General features: G+C 40.6%; 1 protein-coding gene across 6 annotated transcripts in view; it reads right to left on the reverse strand.

The window, feature by feature from the left end:
• Window positions 1–209: 209 nt before the first annotated feature.
• Window positions 210–14,266, reverse strand: part of LRMDA (leucine rich melanocyte differentiation associated) — a 640,335-nt gene continuing 626,278 nt past the window's right edge. For all 6 annotated transcript variants that reach the window (XM_088168938.1, XM_088168942.1, XM_088168940.1 and 3 more), the window contains one exon: window positions 210–2,362. In XM_088168938.1, coding sequence (XP_088025064.1) covers window positions 2,207–2,362 — 156 coding nt within the window. In that variant the 3' untranslated portion in view covers window positions 210–2,206. The remainder of the gene's footprint in view (window positions 2,363–14,266) is intronic.

Raw genomic sequence — 14,266 nt, forward strand, 5'->3', positions numbered from 1 at the left:
AATTAGGGCTTTACCACCTTTAATTCTAGGTATATAATCCCCCAAGTGAAAACAAAATACAAAGTGAAAGAGAATTTGTTCAAATTTCATTCCAAAAATATTTTTGCCTCCAAAGCTTTGCTAGGAAGAAAACACTCATGAAAATGATACAAATGGTTTTGACATTAGGAAAAGTAAACAAGCAAAATAAAGATGGAAAAATCATGCGGTCAGTTTGCAAGTGCTGTTTATTGTTTGAGGCAGGGTTAAAGCCTTTTATAAAGACAAGAACATATATGCAAACAGACTGAGAGTGACATTAGGTTACTCTAAACACCCCTATTCCGAACTCTGCTGCCTGTAACATTGCCATAGCCAAAATGTGTGGAGGCTTCAAAACAGACATCATGATAGGAACAAACTAAGATTGCTGTTATTTTGGTAACAAAAGCAGATGACAAGTGCCCTGAATATTTCCATTAATATTTTTGATTAAAAAAAAAAAGGCATGTAGTTTTCATTTATCTGGTAACTCCTCAGACTTGTAATGTGAATTGGCATCTCATTTGTAGTCATGTATGACATTAGGAGAGGCAGGACACACGACTAAAACACCAATCAAACAGCTCAGAGCTCCATTTGAACCACAAGCGGTGTGAACTAGATCGTTCTATGTTCATCAGTGATTTTAAGTATCTGTTAAAGATTTATTATATACTTTCAGAGTGAGCAAAGGCTTCCGTTTACTGAGTGAGGTCTAAAATGCTGAGCAGCAGCAAAGCTCTTCTCTGGCACTCAGCCAGTGCCTCACTATTTCATCAGTCACATCTGCTTCCACGGCTGCCTTCCATGCCCACTCCACTTCCCCCTGTAATGCCAGCTGATAAAAGCCCCCAAGGTAGGCAGTTTCTAAAATCCGGTATTTTATTTAACCAGGGCCAAGTAATTTCAAACAAACCAAGAACAGCTAGGCACTGATAGGTCTCAACTGGATCAGTACGAATGGGTTTGGAACAGTTAAGAAGTCAGAATTTTTGCATAGTGCTTGGCCAATCCCATTGTACCAAGTAGCAGTATATGCATGAAGTGTGGGACTTTTTTTTTTCCACAGCAACAAGTTGATGATTCTAAATATGTCCAAGCCCTTTATCAGACAAGCAGGAAATTTGCCATGCTTTTTTAGTTTTTTGACTGAAAATTTGACAATAGCCTTTTTTACATAGATATCAAAAGGGATTATTCATAACTCATCTCTAATATATTAGTAAAGCTGCTAATTATGTTAATTCCACCAGTTACTTTGTTTGACTCTTCTCCCCTCTGAATAATCACACCCATCTGGTGTCAGATTTATATCACTCCTTTTAAGCATTTTTTTCCACAAATTTCAGCATTTAATTCTAAACGTAATCCCTACAAGTTAAAAATAGCTTATGCCATAAACCAGGAATAATACACACTGTCAATATCACCAACAAGGACTTCTTTCAAGTGTAAATAGTTAAGCTATGATATTATTTTACAACACAAAGAAATGTTCACTTTTCTGAAGGTAAGAACTAGTAAACGATGGGATGCAATTCAAGAATTAGAAAAATTTGTTTGTTTTTTGGGAAAATTTGGGAAAATTTTGGGAAATAGCTTAAATAATTTTCCTTTGCATATAAACATCTATACAAATTGACAGTGCTTTACATGGCCATAATGTTTTCAGGATATATATTTTTCCCTGCAGAAAGAAGAAAAAATCCGTCTAGGCTCATTTGGGGCTACTACCAAACTGTGAAAAGATTTGTGTAAGCATGTACGAGAAGATAGAAACACAAGCACTTAATTCACAGGGTAAAAAATAAGAACAGATAAGGGCTTTTTCATCTGAAATCGCAGCCTCTCTCTTTTATAAACACTTTGATATCAGCATCCACTTTGGCTCAACAGGGCGGGCAGAGATAAAGGCGGTGCTTTGGCGGAGGCGCCGCGGATGGAGCGGGCTCAGCCCAGCCCCAGGTGTGACCCCTGCTCTCCTGCGAGCAGCACTCGGACCAGGCAATCCATCACAGAGCTCCTCCTGTCAGGCCGGGTGCTCGGCTGCAGCTGTCTGTCACACTGGTGGATGGGACCTGCTTAAAGGCAATCATGTCAATCTCTATGTGACTACTCAGACTAAGATAGAAGGATGATCTTGACAGGCTTGGCAAAGTCAGCAGAAGGCACTAGAGGACTTTAGTTACATGCTTAAAATGTAGATGTGATTTGTGCTTCTTATGTGGAGGGATTGAAGAGGCACAAAGCAGCGCTGTGTTTTACAGCTGGTCATCTCGGATGAATCTGTTGCCTTCTGAATGTTTTCCATAGTAAATGTAGCGACATTTCCCCAAAATGCCTACAATAAAAAGGAAATTAATTACAGTTAGGATTGAAGTAGAATAATACGCAATAAAGCACATAACTTGGGAATTTTGAAGGAGGGAAAGGAGCAGTCTTCTCTTGTCCTGCAGAAGAAAGTTTGTGTATTTAAAATATTCAGTGTTGCCATTTCAATCAGCAGTTTTGAAGCCACTAGAAAAATGTGTTCAAATACCTACATGACCTATCCTGTTAAACACACATCCACAAGTGTCTTTAAAACTAGGACTACATAACATCACACAGTGGGTTTTAGATCACAATACCTCTCTCCTGCTTGTAAAAAACCCAGAAAGTCTGGGTTGAAATTATATTTTGTGCTCTCTGGTATCTCCCTGACATGTGCTTAAAAGGCTTTCCTGATGAATGAAATTAAAAGGGAAAAAAAACCCAAAAAACAGCAGCAAATAATTACATTTTAATGTGGATCTTGGAAAAACCTGTCAAACTTTCCCAAAGTCATAGTGCAAGGACCTAAATCACCCTTGTTTTCAGTGACAGAGAACTGAAATGAGTGGCTGAAATCTATATGGGAAGCCATTGACAGTCATGGGCTAGAACACTTGGCCTTCCCAGACTCCAGTATTTTCATACGTACAAATAAATATTTAATAAAAACATTTCCAAAGTATCTCTCCAAACAACACTGCAACATCCCATGAACAAAGTACAATTAAATTATGCTAAATATTGGCACATGAAGGATGCTTTCAATAATTAAGCATAATACTGATTTTGGGAAGCAAGGCACATTATTTATAGTGAGTACAGGCAGAAAGATGCCTGAGGAAGCCTTAACTGCTATGGGTGAGACACACATACCTGCAAATCTCACTACCTTATTCAAAAGCATCCCCTCTGGTGGTACTAAGTGGTATGTGAAAGTGTAAGTTCACAGTCACATCCCACCTGAACGTCCTCAAAGATGCAATATTTTACTAGCAGAGTTGTTCTTTGAGCCCTCAGACATGCACAGGCAAATCAAAGTCATCTCCCATGGACAGAAAGAAGGTGGAAGGGTCTCCTCTGCGTTGGGAGCTCTTACTAGAGCAATCCCTGAAGTAACCAGCTCACCTCCATAAGGGCAAATATAACCTAGCCCAAAGGAGACAAGCACTGCCTTACATGAAGGGTAGAGAAGGAGGAGGAGCAGATCTTCAATTCTTTCTTGTTTTAGATTTCTAGATCTCATAGTCGTTACTGTGCCCACCTGCAGGATGAATTAACTATGCGAGCTTTTATATTCTGGTCCATTGTTTTCCAGTGTAGAGTTTGGATATAGTTAAGATACATAAAATAAGCAACAAAAGCTTTGGAAGGCATGGGTCATGAGAGATTAATGTTAACCCATGCTCTTCTTCCTCTCTAAGACATCATGATGGTAACATGTTACTAAGGAGGTTTGGGGGAGGGAAATTGATAGGCCTGCCATTTGTTGTGAAAACGTTCCTCTTCAGGATAATACAAATGGGGACTATACGGTGCAGTGCCTGATCATTTTCCCCTCCTGCATAGCTCTTTCTTCAAGAATTTCAGTTTCAATAATTTCACTAGTGAAGCAGTTTCCACATGCAAAAAATAATAACGGCATTCCAAAACAAGAATCTAACGAAGACCAAGTTTTTCTTTCCCTAAACAGATTTCTCAAGTTGGTAACAAGGCCATTTAGAGCTCTAAATGCAAAGGATATGAGCAGTTTATTAACGACATTCTTTGGACTCCTTTTTCACTGGCATTGATAAAAGTCTTGTTTGAGGTCTGCTGCATTTCTTAAAGACTGGAATCAAGACTGTTTATAGAGATACTGGTGAGAGAGTGCTGTTTGATGAATGCTGGAGACTATAGCTAGGTGTCAGTGCTTAGAAAATGAGGCAAGGACATGAGGTATTAATATTGTCAATGATCTCCTGACAGGAAAACAGATACTGTATTCACCGTCAGATTTAAATAGACATCAAGTGCATTAATGACAAAAGGGCAGACTTCAAACAAAGGGGGCTGTATGGTGCTGTGCTGAGCCAGTCTCCAAGTTGGCAATAACCTGATCTGAAAAGACACTGTCAGGGCTACAGACAGGCCTGGGATTGTGTGCGGTGACAGAAAACAGAGATGCTGACAGAGATACCGGTGCCATATTATGCCAAGTATATTCTAACACTGTCTCCACTCCTAACTAAATCTGACATCATTTCCTATCGCTTATAGTATCCTCCACTGCTCTGGCAGAATATTTCTCCCCAGACATCATTACAAACTCCACTGTAGTTTTAAAGTTACTGGCAGGCCTGTGCTGTCGTGGAGGCTGGGTCTAGAGGCCTAAGGATAACCTCAGTCAATCTAAATTTGGAGTTTGCTGGAGAAGTGCTCTCATTTTCACTGATATCTCAGCTACTTGAGGTGATCTGAACGCTAAAGTGTGAGGAGCTGTCACCTTGAATAAAATCCTTAAAGTAAAGACGCTCTGTTCCCGGGATGTTCAGCAAAGATGTCGGACAGTCTGGCAGCAGGAAATGAAATCCAGCTGCTGCTGCTCGCCTGGGGATAAAGGTGCTTGGGCTAGTGACAGTTAAAGTCAGCTGAAATTTTTGAAATCCTGCAGCCTACAATTGTTTAAATTAAGGAAGTGTTGTCTCCGCAGAGATTCCCTACCCAGGCACACAGCTGTGATTCGATTGCCAGGCATATTACACATGCTGCTCAGAGAGCCTTGATAAAAGCACAGTTGAAAATGTTGCCACGAGACCTTGTTTATCATGAAGGTTATTTGTAAAACAATAATCTCGCTCATAAATTAAATGCGGTGACTGGCTTGGTTATTTGTTTTGCTTTGTTTTTCCTATTTATGTCCCACCTCCTTTTGGCAACTACAGAAAGCTCAGAGAACTGCAAAATGTTTGTGTGTCGCAATGAGAATTTTGATGCTAAGATATGTCACATGTGAATTTAGGAAAGCTACTGCTTTTTTTTCTGTCTATCTGCTATGGTATTCTTTCCTTGCAGGGCTGGGAATACACTTGTTCTTTTGCACACAGACAAGGGAAAGAATGAGGGGAAAACAATACATCTGTGGCTGTTCTTGTGTTTTTAATTAAAATATCCAGCATTGGCCATAATAAGCTAGGTATACCCCTTATACATCAAAACAACACACAGCATCCAGAATGAGGTTTCTGCTCGAGGTTCGTAAGAAATGACAACACAAGGTCTCTTGAGGGATCATCTTCCCTGAATGAGGCTTCTAATTTTTCTTAAGTAGCTGATTCTACCATCACCACAAGCTGTTAAAACTATAATTATGAAAAAAATGCATTGGGAAGAATAATTTTTAAATTCACTCTTTATCTTTTAAATGTTTCCATCCTTCGGAATGGATGTTCTAATTATGCTGGGTAAGTAATGACCTTGCAGTTGCTTGTGTGTGTGTTGTGGTATCAGTCTTTCCTCACAAACACATTGTAATGTCAGCAACACAAGCCTCTCCTTAGCTGAGGGAAAACCCAATTATCCAAATAAATAAATAAATATATACATGCATACTAAAGCACATGAAAAAGTTCAAGTCATGTTAGCTCCTTTTAAATTGGGCATATTTTGCAGAGAGCTGTGGTGCTTTTAGACCTTTATACACTTTGTTAGAGCAAAGAAAGGTTTGCAGATGTATTATATCCGAAGTGACAAAAACAAGTTGCAATGGGAAGTGTTAGACCTATAGATCATATGGCCTTAGTTAGTTACAGGTCAAAATTCATCTCAAGGTGAGAGTGATCTAAGGGAATTGCTGTTGGGTAGCATCTTGTTCCCTTTTTCCTACCTCTTTTTCCCAGTAAATTAATATTCCACACTTAGAAAAATCCACCTCTCAGTCATCACAACTTGGGCAGCTTCCAGCAACACAGCTTCCTCCAGTAGCATTCAGTTTTCTTTAAAAAGTAATTACTAAAATTAAGTAGTCAAGCCAAAAATTTTGCCACCCCCATCAAAACCTATTGCCACATCTGCCCACCGTCCCCACCAGGCACCCATTTTAACATCAAATGTTTTTAATAAGCCCCTCTGCAAGCGAAAGCAGCAAAGTATCCACAATTAAATTTGTTTGTCAAACACTGGCCTGCAGTATCCATCAGGGAGTACATTTCAGTTCATAGCCTTCTGCTTCTCTCACATGGACTAACTGCAGGAGCTGGTGCTAGGAGCTGTGGTCAGATAAAGCATAGCACTCCATACACAGCCTCAATATTCTAGTGGAATTCCACTTCACCTAACTTTAATTAGAGCACAGTACCTAAATCCTCCACTGCCAATTTGTGTTTGATCCATATTCATCTCTTTTTGCACAACCTGCTGTTGCATAGTTTTGCTATGGGCTATTAAACAGCTGCCATGTTCCACCAAGAAGCTGGGTGCATTTCAGTGTGGTTATACTACCAGTCTGTAAATTGTTTTGAGACCCTTCAGGATGAAATATCAATACCATTATCATTTTTTTCATAGGCACTTGGGCATATTCTACAATTAATGAACAGAAGCTGTGAAATTCCCTTAAATATTAATATAAACTTCCTATAAAGGAAAGTAATTCCCCACTGACAACATTTGGAGGAGAATAAATACCTATCTATGAACAATTTAAAGTCTACAATGCTACTGATTTAGGCAAAACACCTCCACGAGTCAAGTTAATTTAAAACTCCTTAAAAATATTTTTATCTAAGGGGTATGTAAAGATGGGTAAAATTTAAAAAAAAAACAACCCTAAAACAAACCCTTTTGTACAGGAGTTTAGTAATTTTTCACTTTGTATTTATCTACCTGGAAATTCTAACAACTTTAACTAGTTATCTAGTTGACAACTTATTTTCAGTTCCTTTTGGTGAAACACAATAATTGTTTCTATTGAATATGATCCAGCCTATGAATTCTTTGGCACGGGAATCTGAGAAGATCCCTTGGAAGACAAGAAAAGGTGTAAAGGACCATCTGGGTCACCAAGTGCTCCCCAAAGCAGCTAAGTGTGTAACCCAGAGAGATGCACTCGGGCTGGCACTCTGCCCCAGCAAACAAAGCACTGCCAGCGTGGGGAGGACAGAGCTCACGGGCTGCAGTGTGACACAGGAACAGAACAGAAGAGTTGCAGCTGTCCTGGCTAATGTGATGGGTTCTCTGGCTGCTACCACCTCATCTGTTTGTTGCAACCACAGTTTCCAGACTGCTCCTGGCTGGAGTCAAGACACAGGACCTTGACTCCGGAAATCAGAGAATAAAGAGCAACAGAAAGAGGAGAATAAACAGATATGAATGCCTTTGGTTGTGCCACAGCTAAACTGTAGAAAAGAATCTTTAAAAGACCTGAAATATCACAGCAAAAAAAAAAAAACACAGATAAATTCCTTAAAATATCATCATGAAATACTCACAAGTGCTCACATAACAAACACACAAATATTAACTTTACTTAGGTTGTATACTACTTATTTTTAAGAGGATAGAAACACTAAATGTAAGCAAAAATTATGCATATTTCTCAAGAAGTAGCTATGCATAAAGGGGGTGAGGTTGTGCTTGAAAGGCTGGGGACAGAGCTAGCTGTGACTAAGACAAAATTCCTTCACCATGGCCACAGTACTCATAGAGGGGTCCCCAAATACTCCCAAAGAGGTGCCTGTGAATTAGGTGTTGTGGTCCATTGCAGGTTTCCTGGAGAAAGAAGACATACCTTCAGTAGTAAACTGCTGATCCCGACTCCCCCCTCCCTCTGAGGGTAAAAACATTCAAGGAAGGTAACCTTCCCATTCAGAGGAGATGAATTACCTCTTTGCTCTGCTCCCTGCACAGGGATGCCGAAAAATGTTAACATTTTCCTCTGGACACCTTACAGCATGGGGCACAAAATGATCTTTCAGACTGAAAGAAATTACTGAAAGGCACAAAATCAGATCTGTATCCAGTCTACAGCAATGGTGTTAGAATTAGACACCTAAGCTAGAGCTGAGAGGAATCACAGAAGGCAAACTAACACACTGAATTATTGCAAGTATCCTGCACAGACAAGTACTGTGACATGTCAAGTCTCACTGGCCTGTTTGTGGGCAGGGGGAAAAAGGGGGGGAGTATGCAGGGAAGTGAGAGTAAGGGAGGGGGGAGCAAAGCAGTCAACAGGGAGGGGATGTTGGAAAAATTTGCAGTGAAGGTGATAGGAATACAAAGATGTGAAGTTTGCATCCTGGGCCAAGGAAGCTGCATAAATGTTCAGTGTAAACTAGCAGTCAAGCTGATGTGTGATAAAGTGCAGCCTGCTGTAAATACACTTCAGGGCTCCCAGTGCAACTAGGGAAGAAACTTGTAATTTGGAAGGGAGGGGAGAAAGAAAAAGTTAAAAAAAAAATGCACTGCAAGCTTTTTCTCACATAATCTGTTACTGGAAAATTGAGAAGCTTGTCCAAGTCTGTGGGAATAAGCTGATGAGCTGATACTTAATAATAAACCATATTGTGTCATGGTGAAGAGTCATCTAGATCCATTCAGGCCACAAACTATATTACTTTATACAGCCCTGGCTGACATACATTTAAAGCCCTCTACACATTAAGGAGCCATTAGGCTGACAGATTAAAAGTTATCTTGGAGCTAATGTTTCCATTATGCGTATCCTGGCAGTGGAACAATCAACACACTGTTCCTCAGATGTCATACTTTGTTTAAAAAAAGGGTAGGGGGGAGAGCAGGGGGAAAGGAGGGTATCCTTCCCTCCTTGAATGACATTGACATGATCAGCTTTGATCTGGGCATGTGCTGTCTACAGATTCTCTACTGTTGGCTAAAATAGGAGCATTTAGGGCATAATACTTTAAATCATTAACCAGTTCCATACTCCTCTGGGTATCATTGTTACAATTTAAGGTTCTACACTTGGGATTTCTTTGGAATCTTTCCACGCTCATTGTAACTATCATCAGAGAAATATGTTAGGGGATTGGAATGTCTCTTTCTAGTGAAAATGAAACAAAAAGTACGCAACAGAAATACACAAACAAATAAACAAAAAGCCCGAACCAAATCCCTTTGTCTCTTAGGTGCACCTTTACCAGCTTTGCACTGTTACTGTCATGGAGAGAATTAATGCTGACTTTATAATTAAATACTTGTGAAATATGTTGAAAAATTAAAGCAGATTTTTTTTTTCAATTACTTAGACTCATAAATTTTGTAGTTAGGTAGATAGTGTAATCAAAGAAACCCAAGCGCACAGAAAGCAACAGCGTGCTGAATTTTAGGGGCGGACCGATGCTTACATTTGAATACATTGAATGCCCTTGAAGGGGATGGGGGAAAGCAAGTACGGGCTAGCAGTCCTTTTAGTCTTGAAAACTAATGAGAGTATGTCATTCTCTCATCTGTGGCCTAATGAAAGCGGCAGAGCAAAGACAGGGGAGGAGGCTGTAAATAAGAGGGGTTCCATGGGCCGGACGCGCCGATCCAGCCCGGGCTCCGGCGCTCGCCGGCAGCGGTGCGGGCGGGCCCGCGGGCACTAGAGGGCAGCAGCTCTTTGTGCCAGGCGCGCCGAGCCGCGCCGAGCCGCGCGGGCGGGCGGTAATCCGCGCCCAGCCGGCAAAGCCGCGCTGCACTGCCCTGCTCCAGCCTTTGGCCAGCAGCCGGGCTGTGCTGGGCTTATCTCGGAGTCTGTGTGTGTCTGACTGTGCTGGGCTCACCTCGGGGTGTGTGTGTGTCTGACTGTGCTGGGCTCACCTCGGGGTCTGCGTGTTCCTGGCTGTTCATCTCAGGTCTGTGTGTTCATCTCAGGTCTGTGTGTTCCTGGCTGCTCAGTTCGGGCTCCGAGCAGAAGCTGCGATGCTGCCGGGGGGAGCTGACCGCCCTCCCCCGTGGCAGGCACTTGTTATTCTCTCTTATTCACGGATTAAATGCCAGCGCTGCTTTGAAGCACCTTTCCATTACTTTTGTTAATGCAAGGGTGCGAGCGCTGAAGTGATGTAAGAGACGCTTTTTACATTGGCAGAGTGATGGAGGAAAAGGAGGTTCCAAAGCCCCTTCCCGGCCATACACGAAAGTTCAGCTGTTCAGTGTACACTCACCATACAGCTTAGGAGATTTTCAGTTAATTTGGCTAACATATGCAAAAATGGCCTTTCTGCTGGCTGCTCTGTACTTTGGGCTACATTCTAATAATAAAACTTACACTACTCAGCAATCGAACTAAACCATAAAGAATGACAAGGTCATTAAGAAAAAAAAGTCACTATAATTAAATCATACTTCACAAACCTTAACCATGCAGATTGCATTAGCAGTAAAATACGAGAGGAAAAAAGAGGGAAGTAAGTTCTTTCAGTAACTGTGATAGAATTAAACAAATGTACCATGATTTATGGGGCCGAAAGCAAACTTTTGGAATTATTGTTCGGAAAGTCTGCAAGCATTCCAATAAAATTACAAATTCTTATGTGAAAAAAATTTGAGCAGCAGGGCCCTTCTGGAGACTTTAGACATAAATTTGGCTCATCTCATGAGTAAAACTTGCTTTTGGATCTCAAATGTGTTCCTGCTGCAGGAGTTCACATTAGGGAAAAAGAAAAAGCCATAGAAAATTCAGTCTGGCTCAACTGGTTTGAAATTTCTCAAGAGAGTCATCTGAAATAAAGACAAGTTGCTTTTTATTTTTAAAGCTGGGAAAGAAAGTCTCTCAAATAAAATTAAAGAGCGTAATTAAATAGTGCTGCTGTCACATTATGATACAGTTAAGGGAACCTTCTTTGTCTGCCATTATTTCCTCCTTTCCAGAAACCCTTCCTCAGAAACAACAACAAAAAACATTTAAGTAATTGCTAATGATAGGATTGTTTAGATTTTTCCTAACACAAAACCAAGTATTTTTGAGAAGCAGACACTACAAGGCCCTGGTTTCCCTTGATTTCCAGCAAAAGTTGAAGGCATCTGGCACTTTTTAAGACACATCCAGAGTCCACAACAACTGGTGAGCTCCCTTCTCTCTTCTGTCACTATTACGCTTTGGCATCAAGTGAAATCAAAAGTGCATCTGGATCCAAACACTCAAAGTATTCAGAAAATATGTAGTTCTCTGGACAAAGTCTGGGCCTGCCTCTTAGTAGAATTTTGCTTTCTACTATATGACATATAGCACCATCTGCTATTGCTAAATAGTTACTGGCCATAGTCGAGTTCCCAACCTGCCTCCAGTACTGAAAGCCAAAATATTCTCATTGTTTTCTATCCTCAACTCTTTTTCCTCTTCCTCAGCCTCCTTGTAAAAATGTGCTAATGGGAGGGGGATGAAGGTTAAATCACAATGGCCAGTCAAACATAGTTTACAGGTGCATTTTAGTCTCTATGGAAGATTTTGCTAAAGATAAACAATTGGGGACTAAGAAACAGCTTGAACATTAAAACCCCTCCAATAGGTCAGTCATTAAAGTTTAGTTAAAGCACTAAAGACTTTCTAACAAGTATTCTGCTTAGTAAACATCTTCCACCAGAGCACGGATATTGGCGAGAGCTTTTGGACCGTGTCAGTTAATCAGTATTCGCCCACTTTGACAGCTTGAAATATTACTCACTTATTTGGCTAGTTCAAATTTGTCAGACTTGACTATGTCACACGTTAACATGTCCTCCTAAGAAAAAGGAGCTCACTAGCAAAATGTTCATGATGGACCTAATAAAACACATGTGGCCAAATAATCAAGCAGCAGTGATCACTCAAAGCACCAAAAAAAGGGTAGTATTTGAGACTACCAAGCTAAAGGAAGCAATAACCTGTTACTTTACCAAATATCCTTTAAATGGTTAATGGAAGGATAAAATCTCCACCACTCTCAGAGGCATTAAATTGCTTGGTTAAAGCTGCATATATATTGTGGATGTGTTGAGTCATTTGCTGGTACAAGGGAAAGAAAGGCTTAAGGGAGAAGCCATCCCTGAGTCCTGAGAATGTTTTGCAGCCAAGGAAGCCCCTTCTGCCACAGGAGGGCCATTTAGGCAATACTCTTCACCTTTGCTCTCGGCGTGGGTGCTATTAAAACAGAAAGTCCTCTGAAGGTAGCAGGTAGTCTGGGATTAGACCATCACATGAATTCACAGCAGGAAAGCCAGCCACACACAGCCACTGTTTGGTTAAATGTATTCAACAATAGGGCACATGAGTACTGCTGTTAAGCCTGGGGCAGTGCTGAACAGCACAAACTGCCCTACAGAAGACCTCAAAGATCTCAAAAGTAATAACAAAAGAATTATACAAGAAAGATCTTTTCAGGGATAAGGAAAGCTTAACCACTTACGTGTGTGCAGTGAACTCTGTGGTCCTTTCAGAGAGGCTCCTGGGAAGAAGCTGTATGCTACTGAAGTATTTCAGTCTTTGGGCAAAACAAGCTTGACATCCCTGTTGGCATCTCTGCTGAGAACAGACACTGGCCTTACTCAGAAAACATCAAACGTGACTTTCTGCTAGCTGTGGCAAAGCTGAATACTGAAGGCAGGGGGAGGAGAGGTCACAGAGGAAGCAGTAGTTAACAGGGTAAAGTGAGTGTTATAATCCCCAAATTGCAGCTGGACTGAATGTTTGCAGACAATCTGCCTGTCTAAACCAAGACAGTCTCATTTTTCTTTCTTCTAGGAGAGGGTTAAGTATAATCTGAAGCCTGGAAAATGGCTGCTGTTGATACTAGTGAGGCCTTCTCTTTAACTAGATCCTTCAGGAAAAAACAAATTAATCAACAGCCAGCTGAAGTGGGTTTAATGATTGCATTCTGCATACAATCAGCTTTTCCCTTTTCAAGGGCCATCAATATGTCAAGGGAAGACATATCTGAAGGATATAGCTCTTAACATCAAGGTTATCTATTCTCCACAAGGCTCCCACTCCTTACTGGGCTGATACTTTACACTGCCTGTGTCTAACATTTTCATCAACTCTGCAATCAATCAAGGTAATAATGTTGTGCAAAAAATCAATTAACAACGCAATTAAACTTTCCTTATTATCTCAAAGGGCTGAAATAATACCTAAAGGGAAGATAGACTCACTGAATGCAGACATCCATAACCCAATGTGAAAGTGAATTATGAGGTTAGACAGATGCAGGCATGTACTGGCGCTGTTATTTTCAAAGGGATATATCTCATCCAGGCAGTGTATCAGTCACCACCAATCCCATACCCTAAAATTCCAAATTACTTTTAAGAAATATACGATGTGCAATACCCATTTCATATTCTCTTTTAGAGATAAACCCCCCAAAATCTGAACAGGAGTATTATTCAAAGACAAAATGATCTTTCAGAAAGAACATAAAATATAAAAGCTATAATAACATTTACATCTGTATACCACCCATGTCTGTAAATGCAGGTCATCAATTATACCTAATCTGTAGTGAATAAGGAACAGAAGAAGCAGCACAACATTTAAAGCCCAAAGGCTCAAATTTGCAAATACCTTGCATCAAGTACACTGAAAGAAGAGCCCCAATATAAACACATGCAGCAAAACCAGCAAGGACTTAAGTATCATTCCCTGAAAATAAGACAGAGTGCCTATATTATTTTGTAATTACGTTCAATCCTCATGGAAACATCACTCCAAAGAGCTGAGGGTTCTAAAGTACATTGAAAACAGACAATTAACCCCTTGCTGTTGGGAGGATTTGGGTTTTAGCATAAAGATGTTGAGGGCCAGGGTGCTCAGCACACCAGCACAATGGGGTTAATATAGTTGGGAACCCAGGTGCAATAGCCTTGTCTCAGAGATGACTGGATAAGGATTTGAGGGAGGGTGGGAAAAAGAGCAGAGAAAGAATACATCTAAAATTAACTGCGAAATGAGTGATCTCACTACTCCACAGCAGCAACCAGA

This window comes from Sturnus vulgaris, chromosome 8 (assembly GCF_052056855.1).
Source record: "Sturnus vulgaris isolate bStuVul1 chromosome 8, bStuVul1.hap1, whole genome shotgun sequence".
In the NCBI taxonomy this organism is placed as follows: domain Eukaryota; kingdom Metazoa; phylum Chordata; class Aves; order Passeriformes; family Sturnidae; genus Sturnus; species Sturnus vulgaris.